The following is a 24,415-nucleotide window of genomic DNA, read 5'->3' on the forward strand; positions in this document are numbered from 1 at the left end:
GCAGGAATCTTCTTGTGTTCTTACTGGAGATTAATAAGTAGCTGATGTGGATTTAGCCAGCATCACACCTGCAGCATCCACATCAGACATGGGGAAACCTGTGGCCTTCCAAATGTTGTTGAACTACAATTCCCATAATCCCTGGCCATTAACTATGATGACTGGGGCTGATGGAAGATGTAGTCCAACAACATTTGGAAGCCCACTGGTTCCCCACACTAGACACTGTGGTTCTACGCACTAGACGTTGCTGGGAATTGGTGTAGGTGCTGCCAATATGTTCAGGTTGCACTGTGTCGAAGAGGGGTGAGTTCCTGTTAAAATTTAAATGGGCATAAAAGTGTGTGGTGGACAGATATCCAAACTGTACTTGGCTCTCATGGCTGCTGTATGTGCTTGGTCACAGTTAGCCTACCCTTGTCCCCTGTTCTGCCTCTCCCTGCCTCTCATCATTAGTTGATGGGGACCCATAGCACAATGACATCACATTACACTTTCATTGGATCATGTTACAAGATAAGAGTGTAAATAGAGACAGAATGTTGGCAGCTCCATATCTCTTATAATATCCCACTCCCATTTCCAGAGGTTTTATGGGCATCAGACACATAATGCATGCTTTAATCATAACAGCCTGTGTCACCACATTCTGTGCCCAACTCTACACATAAATATAGAAACCCAAATTTATGGCAGGGACTAGACCGGGGTGGGGAACCAGCGGCTTTTCTGCTCTTGTTGAGAGTCCAACTCCCATCAGCCCCATCCAGCATGGCCAGTGGGCAGGGATGATGGGAGTTGTAGTTCACAACATCTGGAGGCCACAAGTTTCACATCCCTGGACTAGAACAAGAGAGGCTGCATTCACAGATTAGCCAGTTAGTATTCAGTATGGGCTGTGTTGGGACTGCCACTTTAAGAATTTAAGAACCTGGGCTGGGTTAAAGTTGGAACTGGGTTAGGCTTTGGGGCTTTTTTCAGAACTGCAGATTCAGGGCCACAGTACGCACCTGAAACTCTGATATCAAAGGAGACAGAGTCATCCTTAGTCTCGCAGATGTATTCACCAGCATCTTCGGCACTTGCCTGCAGGACAACTAGGTGGTGCTCAGCACCTTCCATCTGAAGCAACAAGTTGTGTGTCTCATCCACCTCCAGGCCATCCTTGAACCAGCGCACAGGGGCATTGGGAATGGACACCTCACAGCTCAGCTCCAAGCGCTCAAATGCCCAAATCTGCTTCTCCAGTGAACGCTCAGGTGGGTGCAAAATCCGTACAGGGGGTTCTGCCAGACAAATGTAGGAGTACATGAGGCTTCATTTTCCCTTCTGCCCCCCCAACATGTCCAGCCTTGCATAGCATCATGTCTACAGCCAAACTGCATGCCATATGCAAAGATGGCCATTTAAACTCCAACAGCTGCTACTTCTAAGAGAAAGTAAGGTTGGGAAGGGCAATTTTCAGTAGGAATGCCCCTGGGGGAGCATTAAACGCTGCACAAAGGTGAAGGAATCTCAGACAGGACTTGGACAGGCATCACAGAATTCTCTTTTGAAGGATCAACTTCATGAACAAGCAGTAGTGTAGCAGAAAAGTCAGAAGTGCAGGGTCCTTTCACAGCCACACCCCCGGGATTCAGGGTCTTTTCTGCAATTACAGAATTATAGAACCAAAATAAAACTGCTATGTACATCTCCTCCTCAGTCTCTCTCTCTCTCTGGAGGTTAAACGTTATCAGAACAGTTTTGATTTTAAGAATTCTGAAATGAAGTCAAGTGTGGGACTAGGATTTGGGAGACCAACGTACTTTGCCATTAAACTTATTTCTTACTTATGCAAGGAACCAATCAATATGAAAGGGGGAGGTGTGTTAGCTACTGAGAAGTCTTCTCAGTGACTGATGCCTCTCCTTTCACTCTGATTGGCTCCTATCAGCATGAACGGACAAGGAAGCATGTTGTTGGCCATGTGAGAAGACTCCTCTCAGTGGCTAACATACTCCCCTTATATACTGATTGGCTCATACATAGGGACCCTCCTCCCAAAAAAGGGGGTCTATGACCCACTGTGCCCCAGACAACTACAAGTCTGTTAAAAAGCAAACACATTTATCTAAACTCAGATAGCTGGTGCTTCTCGGGAAAAGCAGCTTTGGGAGAGGCCAATCTTCAACAGGGAAGCAGCAGGGAGCCCTTACCTGTCACTTTTTTGCTTCAGTTCCCCTTAACCACTCCCCCACCCCACCCCAAATTTCAGAAACATGTTTGGAAGGGTAGATACACATCTGAAATCAAGGTGAGGGGTTAGGGAATGGATGGGATGGAAGCTGCAGCAGGAAAGCAGCAACTGGGTGGACAATTAAGCATTCTTATGCTACTGCTTCTCCATTAAAAATTCCTCCTCCCAAAGCTGCTTTTCCTTTAGAAAATAACAACAGCCACTGTCTAGGTTTAAACCCATCCGTTTGTGTATAATGAGCTTAGCCTTTAAAAACATCCCAACAATGCCTGTCCAAGCCGTACTAGAAAGATCCCTTTACCTTTGCAGAGTATCTAGTGCAGGGGTACCCAGCCAACAGTAAATTTCATCCACTCTCTGAGTCCCCTCAGTTATTCAGTGGGGAGCAACCAAAAGGGAAAAGGGTTTTGATGTGTGAAAAATGTGCAACTGCCGCTCCTTTTTCTGCAAGAATCGGCTGCAAGAATCAAAGTGGGGGAAGAGGGATGCCTCAGCAGAGAAATAGACCTGTGTTCCTTGAAAACATGCCAAAAAAAGTCATCCATGCATTTTGCAATTGCATGCGTGCAAATCTGGGGATGAAACTGCCTTTTGAAGTTTGAGGCTTTGAATAGCTGTGCATTTACATTATTCACATTCTCCTGCTGCTGTTACTGAGTTTCTTTTGTTTTTTGCACAGGCAGGATTGATAAAGGGTGTTGGAGAACTTTGTTTTGTTTTTTAACACCAATTTTGTATTAAAAAGTCTATGGAGAAAATGGAAGGTGAAACTTGAGTGGTGTTATATGTCTCTATTTCTATAGCTGTCTGTTGTGCATGAATGACCGTGTGTGTTAAGATGTACAACTATGTGTGGGTCTGGGTCTGTCCACTATGGGGTCTAGCAGCTCACTACCAATGTTCACTAGGATAATGCAGCTGTTGGCCCAAAAAAGATTCTCAACCTTTAGTTTTAGTCTGGTTTTAGTTTTAGTCCAGTTTAGTGCCACATCAGGGGTAAGTATATCTGAGCCGACTGGCACATAAGCAACTCGAAACACAGAGCTGTCTCCTCCTCTTTCCTCTTTGAGAGGACTCAGACCCACATTCTTCTGGAGAACTCGGAGGCCGGGCTGGAACCAAAGACCCCAAATCTGGCTTCCTCTAAGTAGCACAGAATGAGCACCTTGAGAAGTACTAAGAGGCAGTAATCCCTATCTAAGTCAACAAGGTAGGTTTAATTGGGGCACAAAATCTACCCACTAAGACTGAAGCTTAGATAACTGCTTACCTGTGACACTGACATTGAAGAAGACAGAGTCACCACCAGTGTCACATGCAAACTCCCCTGTGTCCTGAGTCTGGGCTGCAACAATAACCAGACGGCGATGGGGCCCTTCACTTTCTAGCAGGAGGCCATCCTTTTCCTCTACCTCCTCTCCATTCTTGTACCAGCTTACAAGGGCATCAGAGCAGGACAGCTCACAAGCCAGCACTATACACTCTGAGACCTGGTAGATGTGGGCTGCATCTGCGTTGGAGTGCAGAACTTGAACAGGTAGATCTGCAGACAGGGATTTGTTTATTTATTTATTACATTTATACCTCACCTTTCTTCCAAAGAGCTCAAGGTGGCATTCACGGTTCTCCCCATTTTATCCTCACCTGTGTGGTAGGCTAGGCCGAGAGACAGTGGCTGGCCCAAGGTCACCAAGCGAACTTCTTGGATGAATGGGGATTTGAACCCTGGTCTTCCAGGTCTTTGTCCAACACTCTAAACACCACCTAGTGGCTCTCCAACATAATAGCACAGAAATGCCATAATAGCATAGAATACAGAGTGAGGACATCACTTCCTATGTGAGCTTTGCAGCAGATGACGGAGGAAGGGGCTCAATGCTGGGCATTTCACTAGCTCTAGCCAGAGAAGAGGGTGAATGGTTAACCTTTCTGCTTCTGAAATGAAGTACAGGTTGGAAGCAGAGATCTTGGCGCTTGCAGCATGCCTGCCACTTTAGAGGAGACTAATGCTGCTGAGGTTATTAATAATGGGACAGACAGGTATGGCCCCTATCAATTACAAGAAAACAGGGAGGGGATAATGGGAGCATAAAGAAAGATATGCTGGCCTCAAGCTGATAAATTTGATCCAGGACCTAAATGTGTGAGGGACAGAAAGATTGGGCAGAGTTGTTGTCCTGAGATGTTGCCTCCAGTTCCAGAGTTTCTCCACCCAGGAGCAGCCTGCTAGGTCTAGTGGTTGCCTCATGCATTTCCTTCCATTTATTTCACTCACCATCCACTGTCACCGTGAAGTCTATGGTGTCATCAGCTGTGTCACATGTATATGTCCCAGAGTCCAAGGGGCAGGCCGAACGGATCAATAGCCTCCGAACGCAGCCTTCTGATTGGACAGTGAAGTTGTCATCATCCAAGGGCACAGGATCTCCATCCTTGAACCACTGGACAGGGGCGTCAGGGGCAGAGACTTCACACTCCAGGCAGAGAGGCATCCCAGTCAGAATTGTCTGGAGGCACTGGGCCTCTGACAGCGGAGTAATGTGCACCTTGGGAGCTGAAGAGAGACATTGTGAACGGGTGAAGCACTTTTGAGTTCCTGTGGCCATGTGAAGTAGGACACATTATCTCAAGATGCCTGGTGGGAATCTGTGCTATGGAACAAAATATCCTTCCTCCATTGTTAACAGTTGTCCCTTTAGTGTATGGAAAGGGCTCCATTTCTGAAAGGAGAGGTGCTGGAGTAGGAAGCCTGAGTGTCATATCCTCTGACCTGCAAATCTCAGTTCTAAATGTGTGATCCTAGTAGCAGTAATTACTCAGGGGTGAAAAAGCACACTTTGCATATGTTCAGAGGCATGTTGTTTTTCTAGCACTGCTTCTCAGATTTAAAAAAAGAGCCCTGGCTAATTGTGAGCCCTCAAAGGGGTCCCAGTCCCAATATAATTTGATTGGCACTTCCTGTTTCCAACAATGCAGCCCCAGAGATGTGGGGGCAAGCAACTTCCCTCATCTGCATCAAAGTTTGGCTTATCAAATGGTGGCTTTGAAATGAGAGCAGAAAGTGAGGCCTGTGTGATGCTCTTGAATTTTTTTCCTGTCTTTATCTCAGTGGGCCCAGTTTATGCCAGAGGTGTAGCTGAGTGGGATGTGTCTCAAGTTACAGCAATTTGTAATGTTGGACTAAGACTTTTCTCTGAATTGTGTCTTGGAAAACAGCCAGAGCTGAACTCCAGTTCCCTGATGAGGGGCTTATTGGAGTGCCCATGAATCCGGCAGACAACCAAAGAAATTTAAATTAACTTTACTCAGAAGTTAAAATGAAAGCACAATATGTAATTTAATAGGTATTGAATGAAAAATTGATATTCAGAGGGGTATGCAGAAGATAATTCAATTTAGAGCCAGCTATAGTAACTTTTAGGTGAACTGTAATTCTCTTCTCCGACTTGATCGCCCATCGGGAAAGAATTTGCTTTGATCATTATTTTAGATTTTGCTTTTATTGTTTATTATAGCTATTGGTTGTTTACCGCATATATTCATTTTATATATACGGGGGTGGGTGGGTGTATGTAATAATGTTGAAAACTGAAAAATGGCAGAGAGCATTGGCTGGCTGGTTGGAGGCGGGAGGGGGGGAGAGAGAAGGACATCATCAATCAGTGGGCCACTGGAGCCCTGTTAATATTTCCAGAGCATGACTAGTCCATCTAATAGATTTGGAGGAAGCTACGTTCCCACAGAGGTCCATAAAGTTGTTGGGTAAACACAGTACCCTGAATTTTCCCAACATTTTAAATCTCCTCAACTTGCCCTTCCAAATTTATTTAAGGGGTAAAAAATGGGCAGATGAGTCCCAGAGATCAGCTGAATGGCTGGAGATTTTGCCCCCTTTTGAAAGTACAGGGTCCAAAATTCCCCCTTCCCCCCGAGGGGCCTTCCAGCACATCTTTCTTGTCAATAGATCCTTGCTTGAAGCCAGCTGTCTTCTAACAATGTAGTCCAATGAATGTCTACTCAGAAATAAGCCCTACTGAATTTAATGGGGCGTACTCGCGTGTAAGAGAGTACAGGATTGCAGCTTAAGTGACATTTATATCTGTGTCCTTCTTTCCCCTCCTGCACTCTCCATGATCGGTTCAAATGAGTACACTCAGAATTTACATATGTTCTTGAGTATCTCTTGCTGCATCCCCTAAGCCAGGAGTGGGGAACCTCAGGCCCAACAGTTGGTCTGAAAGCAGCCCTCCAAGCCTTTCTATCTGACCCTCAGGCCTTCCCCCAGCTACATAGCCTCTTCCCATGCCACACCCTTCACTGGCCCTGCTTTGCACTCTCCTTGAGTGTTTTTGCCTGACTGGAATGTGTTCTTGAGAACTCTGATCATGCCTCTTGCTTGTTTGGATAGAGGAGAGAGAGGGTTGTGTGAGTGAGTGTAGAAACTAGCCTACTGTACGAAGGTAACATTTACGTTCATTGCTCTGCCACACTTTTGCTTCTGGCCCTGTCCACCACTGGCACGTGGCCCTTGACAGGTTGCTCAGAAAGGAATGTGGCCCTCGGGCTGAAATAGGTCCCCTGCCCTGTCCTAAGCCCAAGATGCACCTCCATGATGGTTTTGAAACTGAAGGCGTAAAAGGCAGCCCACAAACACATACCTTCAGCCCTCCAAGGCTGTGACATGGTCTCGACATTTACTGCAGCCCCAGGAAGAGCCTGACTTGAGCACTAGGGCTCAGTTCTATGGCCCAGGTCTGGGGAGTGCCATGGCTAGTGCAGTCCCTCCCAACTAAAGCCAAGCACTTACCCATGAAGTAAATATGCAGTCTTGCTGCAGGATCCATATAGAGCCCTAACCAAGTGTGGGACTGGGATATAGGACAGTTACGTTCCTACTCAGTCAAAAAAGGTCTCTGGGTATCTTGTAACCCTCGCTGAGCCCATGCAAATAGGATAGAAAAGACAATATATACATACAGTATTGCTTTTAGCTATTTTCAGTGTTTCTTAATTTTATTTTCTCATCAACATATATTGTCTTTCAATATATATTCAATTGTACTGTCATTTCAACTTCTCAGTAAATATCATTTAAATATCTCCAGTTGTCTCTCAAGCACTGGGGTGAACCGTGGGGAACCAGAGTTAACTTCTGTCTCCTCCCCACCCTTTCCAAGACATAAATCAATTAAAAGAAGTCTGAAACTGGCACTATCAGCTTCCGCTTTCCAGCTCCTGATGGGAGGAAGGGCGGGATATAAATCAAATAATAATAAATCAGATAAACAATAATAAAGCATCCTCTGGTTTCAGCTCTAACTGGTTTCATCCATCAGCTTCATGTAGCAGAGTGGTGGAGCATACATTTTGCATTGAGAAGGTCCCAGGTTCAGTTCCCAGCATCTCCTGGTAGGGCTGGAAAAGAACCATGTCTGAAACCCTGGAGAGCTGCTGCCAGTTTGTGAAGATTGAGCTAGAGGGACCAGGGGTCAGACTCAATGTAAGGCAGCTTCCTGTGTTCCTCCAGAAGAGTTCTTTTTCAGGATGTGGCACAGGGAAGCCACACACAGTCATTATGCCTGCCATATAATGCAACCTGTCTTCACCACTCGAGCACCACGGTGGGGCGCCATGCAGATTATGGGAGCTGAATGCAAATCTAATCCCTAAAATCTGAGACCTTGAAACAGAGGAAGGTGCCTCATGCCAGGTCAGACTGTAGCTTAGCCTGGGGAACCTTCAGACTTCAGGCTGAATTAGGCCTGGCAGGGGTTCTAATTTCACCCACAAGGCCATTTTTCCCCAGCCACCCACCCTGCCCAACAACTGATATCGGTGGGTAAAGCTGAGGCTGCAAAGGAACAATTGGCAGCCTTAAAGCAAGCTCCCGATTGTTCCCCTGCAAGTGGGGCTTTCGCTCAGGGCCTTTCAAATTCACTGCCCCACTAGGAGTGGCATGGCTTGGGAACGCCCAAGCAGAGCGAGTCCCTGCGTTTGGCGCTGAATTTATTCAGAGCTCCTAATCGGAGCTCAGAAGTGAAGCTGATCTGTTCAAAGCAGCATTTTTCCTTTGCAAACCAACTTGAATTCAAGCTGGTCTGCAAAGGGAAATGCTTCACCTGACGTCATGGTAATGTCAGATGTTTGACAGGCGGGTGGTCCCACCCACCTGCTAAAGTGGCCCGCAAGGAGTGAGGGACATCAGAATCTGGCCCACTGGCCAGATCTATTTCCCCACCCCTTGTCTAGTTCAGTATTGTCTATTCTGACTGACAAAAACTCAGCAGTGGGCTTCAAGTGGGAATCTAAAGAAATACATGGTTTCTATTATACCAGCCCGGAGAATGGCTCTAAGGAAGGAACCACTGTACATCACTGACCTGCCACTGTAACAACAAAGAAAGCAGAGTCACCACCGGCGTCGCACACAAACTCGCCTGAATCTTGCACCCGGGCTGAGGCAAGGACAAGCCGTCGGAGGGGCCCTTCATTCTCCAACAGCAAGCCTTCCCCCTCCTCCACTTCCTCCCCATCCTTGTACCAGTGGACAGGGGCAGTGGGGCAGGAGAGCACACAGGACAGCACCACGCACTCCGAGGTGTGGTAATTATGGGACGCATCTACGTTAGAGTGCACGATCTGCACAGGTGGCTCTAGAGTGTGAGAGAGAAAGCACAGGGGATTTCAGGAATTAGCAGTGGCCTTGGGAGCCTGGGGTAGGAGGCAGAGGGGTAGAGGAAGATGCTCTCGACAGGCTGTAATGGTTTCTAACCAAGGTGAAAAGCAGCAGATCAGGAAGTGGATGGCAAAGTGAAGGAGGCAGGAGGAACCAATGCTTCAAGGGAAATATAAGTGTGGGGGCACAGTGCATGTGAACAGGGCAGAGGGAAAGCTTACTGAAAATGCCAACTCAGTGTGCTGCTGTGCTTTTTTTTTTTAAAGACAAATGCAGTGCTAGGAATTTTTGAGAAAGAGACTGAAAATAAAGCAGCAAAAATAATGATTTTGTTATATAGCATAAACCTGTAGTGCTTCTACGTTAAAAAAAATACTGTTACGTGTGCCTTGGTTATCCAAGCACTGAGAGGGGTCAGGGGTGCAAAGTGTATTCAGGTTCTGTTCCCCTTTCATAAGAACATAAGAAGAGCCTGCTGGATCAGGCCAGTGGCCCATCTAGTCCAGCATCCTGTTCTCACAGTGGCCAACCAGATGCCTGCGGGAAGCCCGCAAGCAGGACCCGAGTGCAAGAACACTCTCCCCTCCTGAGGCTTCCAGCAACTGGTTTTCAGAAGCATGCTGCCTCTGACTAGGGTGGCAGAGCACAGCCATCACGGCTGGTAGCCATTGATAGTCCTGTCCTCCATGAATTTGTCTAATCTTCTTTTAAAGCCATCCAAGCTGGTGGCCATTACTGCATCTTGTGGGAGCAAATTCCATAGTTTAACTATGCGCTGAGTAAAGAAGTACTTCCTTTTGTCTGTCCTGAATCTTCCAACATTACTGGCATTTAAAAATATTCAGGAATATACAAGTTGAGCATAAGTGGCAATTCACAGCTTAAAGCACTCCAATAGATATGGTCCCCATTAGGTTCTTGGGAAGAGGCCCCCAGCATCTTCAGAGCTCCCCAGAAAGCCTCCAGGTCTGACCATTTTCACAGACTGATTCAGTCTCAATCTGCCCTTTACATTTGCCACAGATCTTAAGATGGCCATACTTGAAGAAAGGACATTCAAAGGGAGGGTCCAGTCTGAAACTGCTGAATTACAATTCATCAAGACAGTGAATTCTATTCAATGGTTTCTTTTCCCACTTCATATGTTAATTAACTCAGCATTGCCAACTTGATTGTTTTATCACCTATCACTGCTGTTGTAAAGGGTCACTGTGCTTATTTTGCATATATTCAAGCTCTAATTGAATTATCTGTACTTTTTGCATTTCATTATCTGTACTTTTTGCATTTCAATTGTCTCTGACCTCAATGCTTATCATTCTCACCCACATACAAACTTCCTCTGTGTGTGTGTGTGTGTGCACATATACTGCAGCTCAGGATTATACTTTGTGCATCTGATGAAGTGGACTGCAACCCACAAAAACTTAAGCCACAAATCAGTGAATCGTTAAGATGCCACAAGACTCTTTGTTGTTTTTGCTGCAACAGACTAACATAGCTACCTCTCTGAAAATAATAGAGCAAACAATGGCAGAGAAAGGCAACTAAAACAATCCAGAGGTCTTGTGAAGAAAGTAACTGGATTTTATTTTTTTCAAGCTTAAAAAGAAGAAAGACAGCTGAGTGAAAACAGAATTCACAAATGGCATGAGAAAGAGCGAATAGGAAAATATTATTCATTCTCCCTCAAAATATATAAACTCATCCACTGAAACTGATCAGCGGCAGGAGGTTTAAGACAAACAAAAGAAATAACTTCTTTGCACAATGCATAATCAGCTTACGATACTCATTGACACAGGATGTTGTGACGGCAACTAACATAAACAATTTTGCAACAGGATTAGATAACAAATGGAGGATAGAGTGGCTCACTAGCCAGAATAGCCTAAAGTGCAACTCCTGTGCTCATTCAGAGACAGTAGACCTCTGACCACCAGATACTAACAACAGGGAATGGACATCACAATCCTTGTTGCCCTGCACATGAACTTCCTTCAAGGATCTGTCTGATGACTGCTCATAAACACAGCACAGAACAAGACAGGCCAGTACCCTGTCACAGGATGGTAATTACGATCCCCTCCCTGTTGGTATTAACCAAAGTACTCCAGTGTGGCACTTGAAGCATTAGGGAGTGCAGCACAGAGGACAAATGGCATGCGCTTGGTATGGGTAGTCCGTCTACCAAGATGAATTGATTAATTCTCTTACCTGTAACAGTGATGTTGAAGAAAACAGAATCTCCACCCGCATCACACACAAACTCCCCTGTGTCCTTCACCTGCACTGAGGGAATGACCAAGCGGCGGTGGGGCCCTTCACTCTCTAGCAAGAGGCTCTCGCTTGCTTCCACTGCCTCCCCATCCTTATACCAGCGCACAGGAGCATCTGGGCAGGACAGTTCACAGACTAGCACTACCTTCTCCGTGATCTGGTAGGCATGGGCCTCCTCGGCATTGGAGTGAACAGCCCTCACAGGAGGTTCTGTGGTAAGAAAAGGAACTCTATGAATGGAGATCAGTAGAAAGAGGCTTATGAAGCATGCTCCCTCCACACATGTACACGCCCCCAAATCATGGGAAGCAGAATGTAGCCATGTAAGACAGGGTTGGCCCTCCAGATATGGTTGGACACCAATTCCCATCGGCCCCCAGCCAGAATGGCTAATAATTGTCAGGTATGATGGGAGTTGTTAAGCAAAACCTTGAGGGTCACAGGCTCTCCAGCCCTGATCTAAAACGTGTAGATCATTATCCATGGGAATGGCTCTGGAGTCCACAACTGTGGAGTGGAAACTTCTTTTCCTCTCCTCAGCCCTATACTGAGTAGATGCTGGGGCAGGGAGCAGCAACTGGCACAAAATGACAGGATCTACCAACTATACCTGAGGAATTTATGTATTAGAATTCAACAATACCTTGAAACTGACAACATCTTAAATGATTTTGTACACATCTGTGGTGCAACCACATTTGGAATGAGTACAGTTCTTGTTGCCTCACATCCAAAAGGATACTGTGGAGCTGGAAAAGTCCCGAAAAGGGCAAAGAAAATGATCAAGGGGCTGGAGCAACTTTCCCTTGGGGATTTGGGGGGGGGATTTTTAGTTAGGGGAGAAAAAACAAGCAAGGAGAGACGTTATAGAGGCATATAACATTATGCAAGGTGTGGAGCAATTGGGGAGAGAGACTTTTTTCTACCTCTCTCGTAATACTAGAACCTGGGGTCATCCAATAAAGCTAAATGATGGAATAGTCGTGAAAAACAAAATGAAGTACTTCTTCATACAGCACATTGTTGAACTATGGAATGCATAACCACAAGATTTAGCAACAGCCATCAACTTGGATGGCTCTAAAATGGGATTAGAGAAATTCATGAATGATAAGGCTATCAACGGCTACAAGCCATGAGAGCTATATTATTTCCATATCAGAAGCTCCATGCTCCTGAGTCCCAGTTGCTGAGAAGCAATAGCAGGAGAGAGCTATGGTGCTTATGTCCTGCTTGTGGATTTCTCAGGGGCATCTAGTTGGTCACTGTAGGAAACAGACTGCAAGACCAAATAGACCTTTGTTCCAATCCAGCAGAGCTCTTTTTGTGTTCTTATGGGGAGGTAGGTGGATTTGTTGATGAGTTAGGGCAAAGCCTGGTGGGATTAAGAAAACTTGAGGATGTCTAAGAGGCATTCTATGTATGGGACTAGGAGAAGAGAAATCTTCCAAAAGACCAGACGCTATCTTTGGTTGTTTGGGGGTTCACATTAGATTTTTTACCAATACATAGAAGCACTGTCTTAGCAGATTGTTTCACTCTAGGTAAAACGTAAAACTCTGTAATTTATACTGGACACATAATCTAGATTTTCTTCAAAATTGAGGAATTGTCAACAAAGTTTTTCAGAGGGGTAGCTGTGGTTGTCTATTGTAGCAAAACCAATACATTCTTGGGGCATTGTGCCACTAAATGAAGCTGTGATGTAAAGTGATGATCAACAAAGTGAAGACTCCCCTAGATAACAAGAGAGATTCACTCAAGAGTTCTGAACCTCAAATTGATGAATTGATAGCACTAAACTCAACCTTCACAACAAAGCAATTCAGCAAAGCTTTTCAGAAAATCTCAGTGGAGTGCAGGAAAGTCTCTGTCATGTAGAGTTACCAACCGTACTCTTTTAAGAGTACATGTACTCTTTCTGAGATGGTGCAACAGCATACTCATACTTTTCACTTATCGAAGCCAAATGTACTCTTTTTGAAATGACAAAATGATGGTAACCCTACGATCAGCCATGAGAAGAGAGGTTAAGGAGAAATAAACAATGCTTACAAAGGAGAGAAGTAAACAAGAAGATCTCAAGAAAAACCTGCTAAGACACATTTGCTAATGGTATCAGCTTACTCAGAGTTAGCCAAGCCAAATCAAACATGGCTCTGAAAACTTACAAAAGGTATGCCTCGACCTGAATTTCAGAAAGATGAAATTTTCTAGCCTGAAATGTAAATGTACTGCCTTCAAGTCGATCCCGACTTATGGCAACCCTATGAATAGGGTTTTCATGAGGCTGAGAGGCAGTGACTGGCCCAAGGTCACCCAGTGAGTTTCATGGCTGTGTGGGGATTTGAACCATGGTCGGTCCCAGGTCATAGTCCAACACCTTAACCGCTATGCCACACTAGCTCTCTTCTAGCCTGACCACTATTTTTGATCCTAAAATCCATGTCTGGGGAAAAGGAACACATCCCACACTGACCTGTAACAATAATATTGAAAAAGACAGAGTCGCCTCCAGCATCACACACAAACTCTCCTGTGTCTTGCACCCGAGCTGAGGCAATGACCAGCCGGTGGTGGGATCCTTCACTCTGTAGCTGAAGACCCTCACTCTCCTCTACCTCTTCCCCATCTTTGTACCAGCACACAGGAGCATTCGGACAGGACAGCTCACAGACCAACGCCACATGTGCCAAGACCTGGTAGGTATGATTTTCATCCGCGTTGGAGGACACAACCCGCACAGGCAGCTCTGTGACAGAATAGAGATGTTAAACAATAGGGAAGGTTATGAATGATATATACATATGGAATGTCTAGGGGATGGGAGTAAGGGGTTCTTTTGAGTAAGATTGTTTGTATTTACTACTGAAAATGCACAAATAAAACTCTTAAAATAAAAAGCAATAGGGAAGGGCCATAGCTCAGTGGTACATACTTTGCACACAGAAGGTACCAGGTTCAACCACCGGCATCACCAAATGGGGCTAGCAAAGAACTCATTCTGAAACCCTGGAGAGCTGTTGCCAATCAGAGTAGGCAATATTGTGCTACCTGAACCAATGGTCTGACTCAGTGGAAGGCAGCTTCCTATGTTTCTAACAGGGGAGTTTGTAACCAGAAGAAGTCTTGCAGGCTGGAGTAAGCCATCATTGTAGGCCAGTCATTCCCACACTGTTTGCTGGGGCCCACTTGTGTGTTTCCCAAGAGAACTGCTAGTGTGTGCTATAAAAAATACTGTAATAAATAGTCAATGCTTCTGTGCGTCCAAAGTTGCGTACTCACAGTTACCTGCTGCTACTCTGCATGAGTCACTGCAGGCTTTCTGAACAGCCTCCATGACAGCAGGCCATTCTGCCATGTCTCTGCATCAGTTTAACTGGATCGTTCAGTCATGCCTGATCCAGAGACACCGTGAAGCCACCCACTTTCATAGGCAACTCACTGCATGACTCCCTGATCAGACTTCATTCTGATCAGGAGCCACGCCTAAAACTGTGGCATGCTCAAACACAGGGTTTGGGTAATTCATAGAATCACATGCCACATCCACACCAGACATGTAAATGTACTGCCTTCAAGTCGATTCCCACTTATGGCGACCCTATGAATAGGGCTTTCATGAGGCTGAGAGGCAGCGACTGGCCCAAGGTCACCCAGTGAGCTTCATGGCTATGTGGGGATTTGAACCGTGGTCTCCCAGGTCGTAGTCCAACACCTTAACCACTATGCCACATACTCCACATTAAACAGTCATGGCTTCTCCCAAAGATCCTGGGAAGTGTAGTTTGTGAAGGGTGCTGAGAATTGTTAGGAGATGCCCTATTCCCCTTACAGAAGTACAGTCACTAGAATTCTCTGGGAAGAGGGGCTGACTGTTAAACCACTCTGACCACTGGAGCTCTGTCAGAGGAATAGTAGTGTCCAAATAACACTCAGCACCCTTTATAAACTGCACTTCCCAGGATTCTTTGGGGGAATCCAAACTGTTTAAAGTGGAATATATGAATAATTTAAGATATGCAGATGATACCATACTACTAGCAGAAACCAGTAATGATTTGAAACAAATGCTGATGAAAGTTAAAGAGGAAAGCACGAAAGCAGGAGTACAGCTGAACATCAAGAAGACTAAAGTAATGACAACAGAAGATTTATGTAACTTTAAAGTTGACAACAAGGACATTGAACTTGTCAAGGATTATCAATACCTCGGCACAGTCATTAACCAAACTGGAGACAACAGTCAAGAAATCAGAAGAAGGCTAGGACTGGGGAAGGCAGCTACGAGAGAACTAGAAAAGGTCCTCAAATGCAAAGACATATCACTGAACACTAAAGTCAGGATAATTCAGACCATGGTATTCCCAATTTCTATGTATGGATGTGAAAGTCGGACAGTGAAAAAAGCGGATAAGAGAAAAATCAACTCATTTGAAATGTGGTGTTGGAGGAGAGATTTGCAGATACCATGGACCGCGAAAAAGACAAATAATTGGGTGTTAGAACAAATCAAACCAGAACTATCACTAGAAGCTAAAATGGTGACACTGAGGTTATCATACTTTGGACACAGAATGAGAAGACATGACTCATTAGAAAAGACAATAATGCTGGGGAAAACAGAAGGGAGTGGAAAAAGAGGAAGGCCATACAAGAGATGGATTGATTCCATAAAGGAAGCCACAGACCTGAACTTACAAGATCTGAACAGGGTGGCTCACGACAGATGCTGTTGGAGGTTGCTGATTCATAGGGTTGCCATAAGTTGTAATCAACTTGAAGGCATATAACAACAACAACAACGACAAATGCCTGGTGTGGATGTGGCCATAGAATCATAGAACAGTAGAGTTGGAAGGGGTCTATAAAGCCATCGAGTCCAACCCTCTGCTGAACGCAGGAATCCAAGTTAAAGCATAATTCTTATAACAAACTAAAATAAACCTTTTGGGGTGTGAGATCTGAAGCGTGCCTCTAATTTTCATGCAGCACCTAAATCTAAGCAGGTTTGGATCTGGTCAGTGCCTGGATCGGACCCGATCTATACCATCTTGAATTCCACAGAAGAAAGGTGCTATATAAGGATAATAAATAATGTACATATATAAAGAGTGGTGGAGAATCTTAGTAGGGGGCATCTCTGACCTGTGACAATGACATTGAAGAAAGCAGAGTCACCACCAGCATCACACACAAACTCTCCTGTATCATGAATTTGTGCAGAGGGAATTATTAGGCAGCGGTGTGGGCCCTTGCTCTCTAGCAGGAGGCCCTTGCTTTCTTCCACCTCTTCTCCATCCTTGTACCAGCGCACAGGAGCATCAGGGCAGGACAGCTCACAGGCCAGCCGCACATGTTCTGAGACCCGGTAGGCATGGGCCTCCTCAGCATTGCAATCCACAATCTTTACAGGAGGTTCTGGGGGGTGGGAGGAAGAAACACACTATGAAAAATCTCTTGCTGACCCAGGGCCTATTGTTTCAGCACTCCAGAACTGGAAACTTCACTTAAAAAATCATGGGCTTGAAGGAAATAAGAACCAGTGTTGGACAGCCACTGTTGAGTAGTGGCTAAAATGTTGGACTGGGATCTGGAAGACCAGTGTTCAAATCCCTAGTATGTCATGAAGCTCACTGAGTGACCTTAGGTCAGTCACTGCTTCTCAGCCTAACCTACCTTACAGGATTGTTGTGAGGATAAAATGGAGAGGGAGATAACAATGTCTACCACCCTTGAGTGTCTTGGAGGAAAGGCAGGATATAATAAGGCCACAGTGACTGAACTTCACGCCAGCACATCTCCCGTTACTGAGAGGTCAGTTAATTCAGAAGACAGAAAGCTCAATTTGTATGTGGAAAACCTGGATTTCAAGCCCCACCTCTGCCACAGACTCATTGTTTGGCCTTGAGCAAGCCACTGTTTGTCAACTTCAGTTTCCCCATCTACACAACAGAGATAATAGTCACCAATTGCACAGGGCTGTTGCAAGAATGAATGGGAATTTGCTCACTTAGCTTTGGAAACATGAATGCCTTTAACATGTAGAATTGGGATATGGGAGGCCCTCGTAGAGATCCTAGCTTTGCCATGAAGCTCAGCTGTCCAGCCACTGAGCAAGTCACTTTCTATCAGCCTAATCTACTTCACACTGTTGTGAGACAGACTTTTTAGTGGAAAGTGCTTTAGAATTGTTAAACGTAAATGTACTGTCTTCAAGTTGATCCTGACTTATGACGACCCTATGAATAGAGTTTTCATGAGGCTGAGAGGCAGTGACTGGCCCAAGGTCACCCAGTGAGTTTCATGGCTGTGTGAGGATTCGAACCATGGTCTCCCAGGTCGTAGTCCAACACCTTAACCACTACGCCAGTTAGCATGGGGCTGAGGAGGGATTCAAACCTAGACTTCAAGTCAAACAGTCTGACCCCCCCTCCCTCCTACATCAGGGCTCTCCTTCCATTCTCAAAGGCAGATAGGAGAAAAGGCAATATCAACAGGCTGTGCCTCCAGAATGTCAGTATTTTGTATGAGGGAGGCAAGCACATACTGGAACTTTTGGTTTGCGCATTTAAAGTGGATTAAAGTCCTCTGCTGCCCTAGCGCAGGGGTGTGGAACCTTTTTTGCCCAGTGGGCCAGATCTTTACCTCCTCACTACTGGCAAGTCAAATTTGACAAGTGGCCAGGTCCACCCACCTGTCAATCACCTGACATCGCTATGACATCAGGCAATGTTCAAGGTTCAGCGCTTGACTGCTTGAAAGCTCTTTTTGCAAACAGACCCCCCCCCGCTGCACTTTGAACCTCCAGTTTCCTCAAGCCATAGGTTTCCCCACCCTTGCCCTAGCAGTTAAAAAAAATGGGGGGGAGGGTTGGAAAGTGAAGGAGAAATTCATTGAAAGGTGTGGGATGAACAAATGATTAATGGGAAGTTGTGTAAACATCCCACAAGCAAATCAGGATGAATACAGGATAAATGCTCATTGTCATATAACCACCCTGGAAACTGATTAGAACGAATGCTCAGTAAAGACTGGATGTAGTCCAACCACGTATAAACTTTGTGCAAACAAATCAAAATGAAAACTTGATAAATAGGCCGTTTGGAGGGGCCCAAGGTAATCGAGTTTTAAAACTTTTCATGTAGCACTCGCCCCTCCCTTGCCATGCCTGATATTGAAAGTTTGTTTAGCCTCCAGTACTTCTGTCTCTTTGATTAAGAGGCTGTACTGACTTCCTCTTAAAGGGAACAAAAAACAAGCCCCTTTTAAAGGAAACCTTTAGGGCATTCACAGCAGCCACTTCACCCAACCTTCATTCCTAAGCCTTTGGGCCAACAATGTTGTTGAACAGGTTTCTTTTCATTTTCTGAAATTTTCTGAAAAGATACACAGCTTACCTTAGGAAAAAAAGGGGGTCAGGATCTTTAAAAAAACCCTCTGAAAATCTAATTGCATGCTTGGAAGAATGAAGCACTAGTAAGCAATTTCAAAAAAGTTCAGCATTTCAAGTTTGTAAGACACCGTAGTGATGCATTTTGAAGTTTGTAAGGTCTTCATCACTACCTCCCATAACCATGCCCCTTCTAAGATTCTACAACAAAAGTGCATTTTTGACCAATTCACACATTATAGCTTCAGTACCGAGCCAGCTTTTTTCTCATACTTACACATCTCATCTGCTTTGCTTAGCATCCAATCTGATGAAGAGTTCTGGTGAACTCAAAAGCTTGCTCACTATTTTGTAATTTTGACTGGTAACAATAAAGGAATTTGGGGGAGGGGGTTTCAAAATAAAAAATAAAAGTGGCAGCTTAAGGCTTAAGCTGTGTACACATCATACATTCAAAGCACATGTATTCCCTTAAATAATCCTGGGAACCATAGTTTGTTAAGGGTGCAAACTGTAGCTCTGTGAGTGGTAAACTACAGTTCTCAGGATTCTTTGGGGGAAGCATTGTTCTTTTAATGCATGGTGTGTACGCACCCTTAGTCATGCATGCTAAGGTAGCCTACTTCTTCCTCCGCTTAGCTGATTTGGCGAGTTGCTTGGGGTGGGGTGATTACTTGGCATGTGGAGGATTAGCAAATAGCGCCCCAGGAGATGACAACATTGTTGTTGTTGTTGTTATAATAATTTCAGTTTCTCACCTGCTCTTCAAAATAAGGTCCCAGAGTAGATTACAGCAATTGAAAAATGCAATATTAAAAATAGTTTTAAAAAATTACAACAATATAGGGTGGATCCTGCATATATATATATCTCTGATGCCAAAGACCAGGGTAAAGAGGTGCATCTTCACCTACAACGGACAAGACATAATGAAGAAACCAGATCCACCTCTGTGCATTATTGTCCCTACTGTGATATATAAATATCAGGGCTTTGTACCTGGTCTGCTACACCATTGTAAAATCTTCTATGCCTAAGGTGCCAGAATCCAGATGGCAGAGAATGCTGCTTGCTCCCAAGGTCGCACCTCAAAAAAAGGAACCATGTAGTCTGCTGTAGCAAAAACCCTACTCCAAACCTGTGGCACCTTAAAGACAAACTAATTAATTTTGCCATTATATTTTATAGACAAGAGCCTATTTCATCAGAATCATTAAGTAGAAATTGATATATTAACCACCTTCCTTGTCTATGCATTGGGTGAAGCAGGCTGTTCCCTATAAATGCCAACATATAGTCCTGTGCTGTTGTTTTTAAGTGCCACAAATCTGTTTGTCATCCCCATCTTAGCCAGAAAACACAAGCATCTATCTCATTCTTTGTACCAGGCTACAAAGGACTGACCAACTAGGGCAAGTTTAGACAGTGGTGGCCCTTTGTTTGGGGAAAATTACTGACCTGTAACAGTGATGTTGAAGAAGACGGAATCTCCACCTGCATCACACACAAACTCCCCTGCATCCTTCACCTGCACTGCAGGAATGACCAGGCAGCGGTGGGAGCCCTCAATCTCTAGCAAGAGGCTCTCGCTTTCTTCCACTGCCTCCCCATCTTTGTACCAGCACACAGGAGCATCAGGGTGGGACAGCTCACAGGCCAACACTACCCTCTCTGCAACCTGATAGGCATGGGCCTTCTCAGCATTGGAGTGAAGAGCCCTCACAGGAGGTTCTGCAATAGCAAAGAGATACTATGGCAGCACAAAAGAAGGGCAATATTCAGAGGATGGAGCACATTTTCTGGGTAGGAGTGGAAAGAATCAGGTTGCAGGCCAAACTCCTGCTGGGACTGGATGGCAGAAATATCAGGGATGGTCCTCATTCTAAGATACACCTTTATTTTTAAGGGTTTGACCTTATTCTAACAAGGGTTGCCTAACCTTTTAGGCCCATGGGCACATTTGGAGTTTTAAGCGAGTGCTGTGGGTGCCAACCATTCTAGTCACTTCTCCCTCCCCTGCCCTGGATCATCTCCAGCCCCAAGGCAGAAAGGGAGATGGTATATGCACGCGCACGCACACACACACACACGCACACACACACACACTTCTCAAAGGGATCTGGGTCAAAGTCTGATCTGGTACAATCAATCTGAGCTTTGATAAGCACATATTATGTTATTAAATTAAATAGTTGTACTAGCACATGGATTAGCGCTAACACAACAAGATTTTTCCCCTCTCTTCACCCTGCATGTGTCCTGTGCCGTCCTCAAACCTACTCTGGAGGGTTGGGGGAAAACCCAGAACAGATTTAGGGGGTACGTAGGAGGAGAAGGGGAGATTGTTCTGTTGCTCAAGGAAAAACCCTTGCACTGATGAAACAATCCGCTTAGCGCTACATTGAATACAACCTGTTGAGCTGAAAGAGGAAGTGGACAAGATAATCCCTCTTCTAACTTCCTCCTTCAGCTATATGTACCTTTAAAGGAAGAAAAAGGTACCTGCCGTCACCATCTCATGACCAAGAGGGTAGTGAGTGGGCGGCCTCAGAGGCTTCACAGGCACTATGGGAAGATATCATGGGAACCATGATTGTGCCCACAGGCAACATATTGGCAACTCCTGTAGATCTTCCATTAGTTGATCCTCAAAACTAGGCGTCTCAGACCTCCTTTGCCTTTGCCCATGTCAGCATCCTTTTCCTCCACTTACCATCCACAGTCACCCTGAAGCTGATGGCATCATCACCAGCATCACATGTGTATGTCCCAGAGTCCAAAGAACAGGCAGAGGGTATCAACAGCTTGTGGATGCAGCCTTCTGACTGGGCAACAAGGCGACCATCACCCAAAGACAAAGGATTCCCTTCTTTGAACCAGCTGATGGGGGCATCAGGTATAGAGATCTCACACTCTAGGAGCAGAGGCATGCCAGCCATAAGTGTTCGGAGTCGCCTGGCCTCAGGCACTGGAGTGATATGTACCTGCGGGGCTGGGGAGACAAAGCCTGTGAAACCTATGCAGAACAAAACATTAACTTCACAAAATGCCAAGGGCTGCCAACCCATATGCTACTACTGTGGGCATAGCACAGATGATAACGCCAGACGAGAGAAAAATTGTGTACAAAATATCTAGTGTCATATGTGAAAACCACAAAAGTGACTAACTTGTGGTGATCACCACAAGATGAGGCTAGGACAGGAGGATCATCAGGATATTAGTATTTACATGCAACTGGGAGTGACAGATAAAAAGATTATGTTGATTTGTTCCATTTTTCAACACACTTGATACCAAGACAATGGATCTGGAAGCTGAACCCAACTGTTCATAAATTCCTTTACTCAGCATTATATTGTGACAGTTCCTGTTCCAGGAATGATGGTTCAGATTAAACGCCTCCTTGAATAATCCTTATAAATAACTGAATTGCAACTGAGAGAAACTTGGTCCTTTAATCATGTTATATCTTATGCATAGATTATGTAATGGCATGTGTATTTATATCTATTTATGCACAATGCACTGCAACCTTTATAATATAGCAACTGCATTTTTGAAAGGTCAATAGAAATAACATTTATAGATGAGGAAAACAAGTCAGAGTTCCATTTATTTTAATTGCTTAAACTGTTGATGTCTCTCTTTTAAATTGTTTGATCTGATTTGTTCCGCTGGTTTAACAGAGTGTTTTAGATTGCTGTTTCATCTTTTTTGTAATTGTAAAGATATAGTTTTTGTTGTATTTTATGTTTTAATCATGTAAGTGAGCTGCCTTGGAGGGAATGCCCTGAAAGGTGGCATGGAAATCTTGGAAAGTAAATAAATAATTACATAAGATAGCATTTGCTTGGAAGCAGATGAGATTTCAGATTGGTTGTAATTGTATTGTATGCGGGAGGACATCTTATCTACTAGATAAAGAATGTCCTGGTTTTGGCAAAATTGGATTATGCCAGTTTGCCTTTTGCTTATGCAAAGATGAATGTAAGTCACTGAAGCTCAAAATAAACAACGGCTATTCAGAATAAACTATCAGAGGGGACTAAGTTTCAAAGAGAGCCAGTGTAAATGTCTGGAAGAATCCAAACACTCAGATGTCATCCTTTGTACCTAGAAGGATTCCAGCTGCAGGCAATCCAGGGAGAATAACAGCTGGTACCTTGAAGGGCCAGACCACACATGTCACAGAAAATCCATGATCAGAATTCCTGACATTTTTTTACTTTGAAGCAGCTGTAAATGGGGCTCTCCTTTTGACTGGAGCAGCAGCACTTGGGGGAAAAGGTGTTTAACCCTTCATCTCCACGCCTTCTTCTGGATCAAAATTCCCTTTTCTTCCTTCCACCCCTCCAAGTACTATTAGCCTCACAGTGGAAAAATTCACAGGACCAACCTGTATGCTTCAATCTTGGGTCCCTCAATGTTGTCATACTATAACTCCCATCATCCTAAAATAGCTTAGCCAATGGTCAGGGGTGATGCTATAGTCCAACAACAAAGGCTAGGAGCGCCTTTTACCAGCTTCGGCTGGTGAGACAGCTGTGGCCATTTCTGGACCGGGATAGCCTGACCACTGTTGTCCACACACTGGTAACCTCCAGGCTGGATTACTGTAATGCACTCTATGTGGGGCTGCCCTTGAGGTTGGTCCGGAAGCTGCAGCTGGTGCAAAATGTGGCGGCAAGACTGCTCCCTGGGGCAGGGTATCGCCAACATGTCACCCCGCTGCTGAAAGAATTGCACTGGCTGCCCATTTGCTACCGGGCCAAGTTCAAGGTTCTAGTTTTGATGTACAAAGCCCTATACAGCTCGGGACCAGGATACCTGAAAGACCGTCTTATCCCTTATATGCCCAGTCGATCACTGCGCTCTGCAGTTGAGGGCCTCCTGCAGATACCATCTTATCAGGAGATTCGTTCTGCACAATATAGGAAATGGACCTTTAGTGTGGCAGCACCTACCCTGTGGAATTCCCTCCCCTTGAATATTAGGCAGGCGCCATCTCTGCTATCTTTTTGGCGCCTTTTGAAGACTTTCCTCTTTCAACAAGCCTTTTAAGTTCAGACCTATCCCAGTCTGCATCTGTGTTAGAATTGCTTAATATGTTTTTTAATAATGTTTTTAACCCTTTTTTGAAGTTCTTTTAAAAATATTTTTAACGCTGTTTTGTTTTGGTGTATTTTGAGATCTGTTTTTGTGATGTTTTAAAGTGTTTTTAGTGCTTTGTTTGCCGCCCTGGGCTCCTGCTGGAAGGAAGGGCGGGATACAAATTAAAATAATAAATAAATAAACAAACATCTGGGGACCCACAATTACAGAACACTGGTCTATATTATAGCCAGAGCACTGTCCTTTCCATGTGATGGTTGCTTGCATGTAATTGTTTCAGGTACAATATGGCAATTCCTGGCCTGCTGCCTAGATCCAATCAGAGGCTCACCTTGTACATGCAATACAGCACATTCCTTCACGCCATTGGCCTCGAATCGCACCTCGGACCCATTGGCTGCTAGCTGTACTCCTTTGATCCGCAAGGCATGATCCACTCCACAGTGTGTGATCTGGTACTGCTGGCCTTCCTCCTCCTTCTCCTCCTCCTTCTCCAGCCTTTTCCCATTGAAGAACCAGCAACCACTCAGAGTGGCTGAAAGCTGCACTGAGAAAGTGGCATCCTCGCCAATTTGAACCTTGACATCTTGCAGTCCTCTTTGTATACGAGCCCTTGGCACTATAAGGACAGACAGAGATTGAGAGTGTCAGCTTAAAAGGTGAGGCATGCATGAATATAACTATAACTATAACCATACACACACAAACACAG

At 44.8% G+C, this 24,415-nt stretch overlaps 1 protein-coding gene across 5 annotated transcripts in view; it reads right to left on the reverse strand.

Moving 5' to 3' along the window:
• Positions 1-24,415, reverse strand: part of OBSL1 (obscurin like cytoskeletal adaptor 1) — a 77,833-nt gene that overhangs the window by 40,921 nt on the left and 12,497 nt on the right. For 3 of the 5 annotated variants that reach the window (XM_061609411.1, XM_061609410.1, XM_061609414.1), the window contains exons 6-15: positions 24,035-24,322; positions 21,302-21,580; positions 20,047-20,319; positions 16,344-16,616; positions 13,675-13,947; positions 11,133-11,405; positions 8,620-8,892; positions 4,515-4,793; positions 3,510-3,782; positions 1,011-1,286 (exon numbers count right to left, since the gene is read on the reverse strand). In XM_061609411.1, the coding sequence (XP_061465395.1) occupies positions 1,011-1,286; positions 3,510-3,782; positions 4,515-4,793; positions 8,620-8,892; positions 11,133-11,405; positions 13,675-13,947; positions 16,344-16,616; positions 20,047-20,319; positions 21,302-21,580; positions 24,035-24,322 (2,760 nt within the window). The remainder of the gene's footprint in view (positions 1-1,010; positions 1,287-3,509; positions 3,783-4,514; positions 4,794-8,619; positions 8,893-11,132; positions 11,406-13,674; positions 13,948-16,343; positions 16,617-20,046; positions 20,320-21,301; positions 21,581-24,034; positions 24,323-24,415) is intronic. The other 2 variants (XM_061609413.1, XM_061609412.1) reach the window with 2 other exon arrangements.

The sequence above is a fragment of the Rhineura floridana genome, chromosome 2 (genome assembly GCF_030035675.1).
Source record: "Rhineura floridana isolate rRhiFlo1 chromosome 2, rRhiFlo1.hap2, whole genome shotgun sequence".
Lineage (NCBI taxonomy): Eukaryota > Metazoa > Chordata > Lepidosauria > Squamata > Rhineuridae > Rhineura > Rhineura floridana.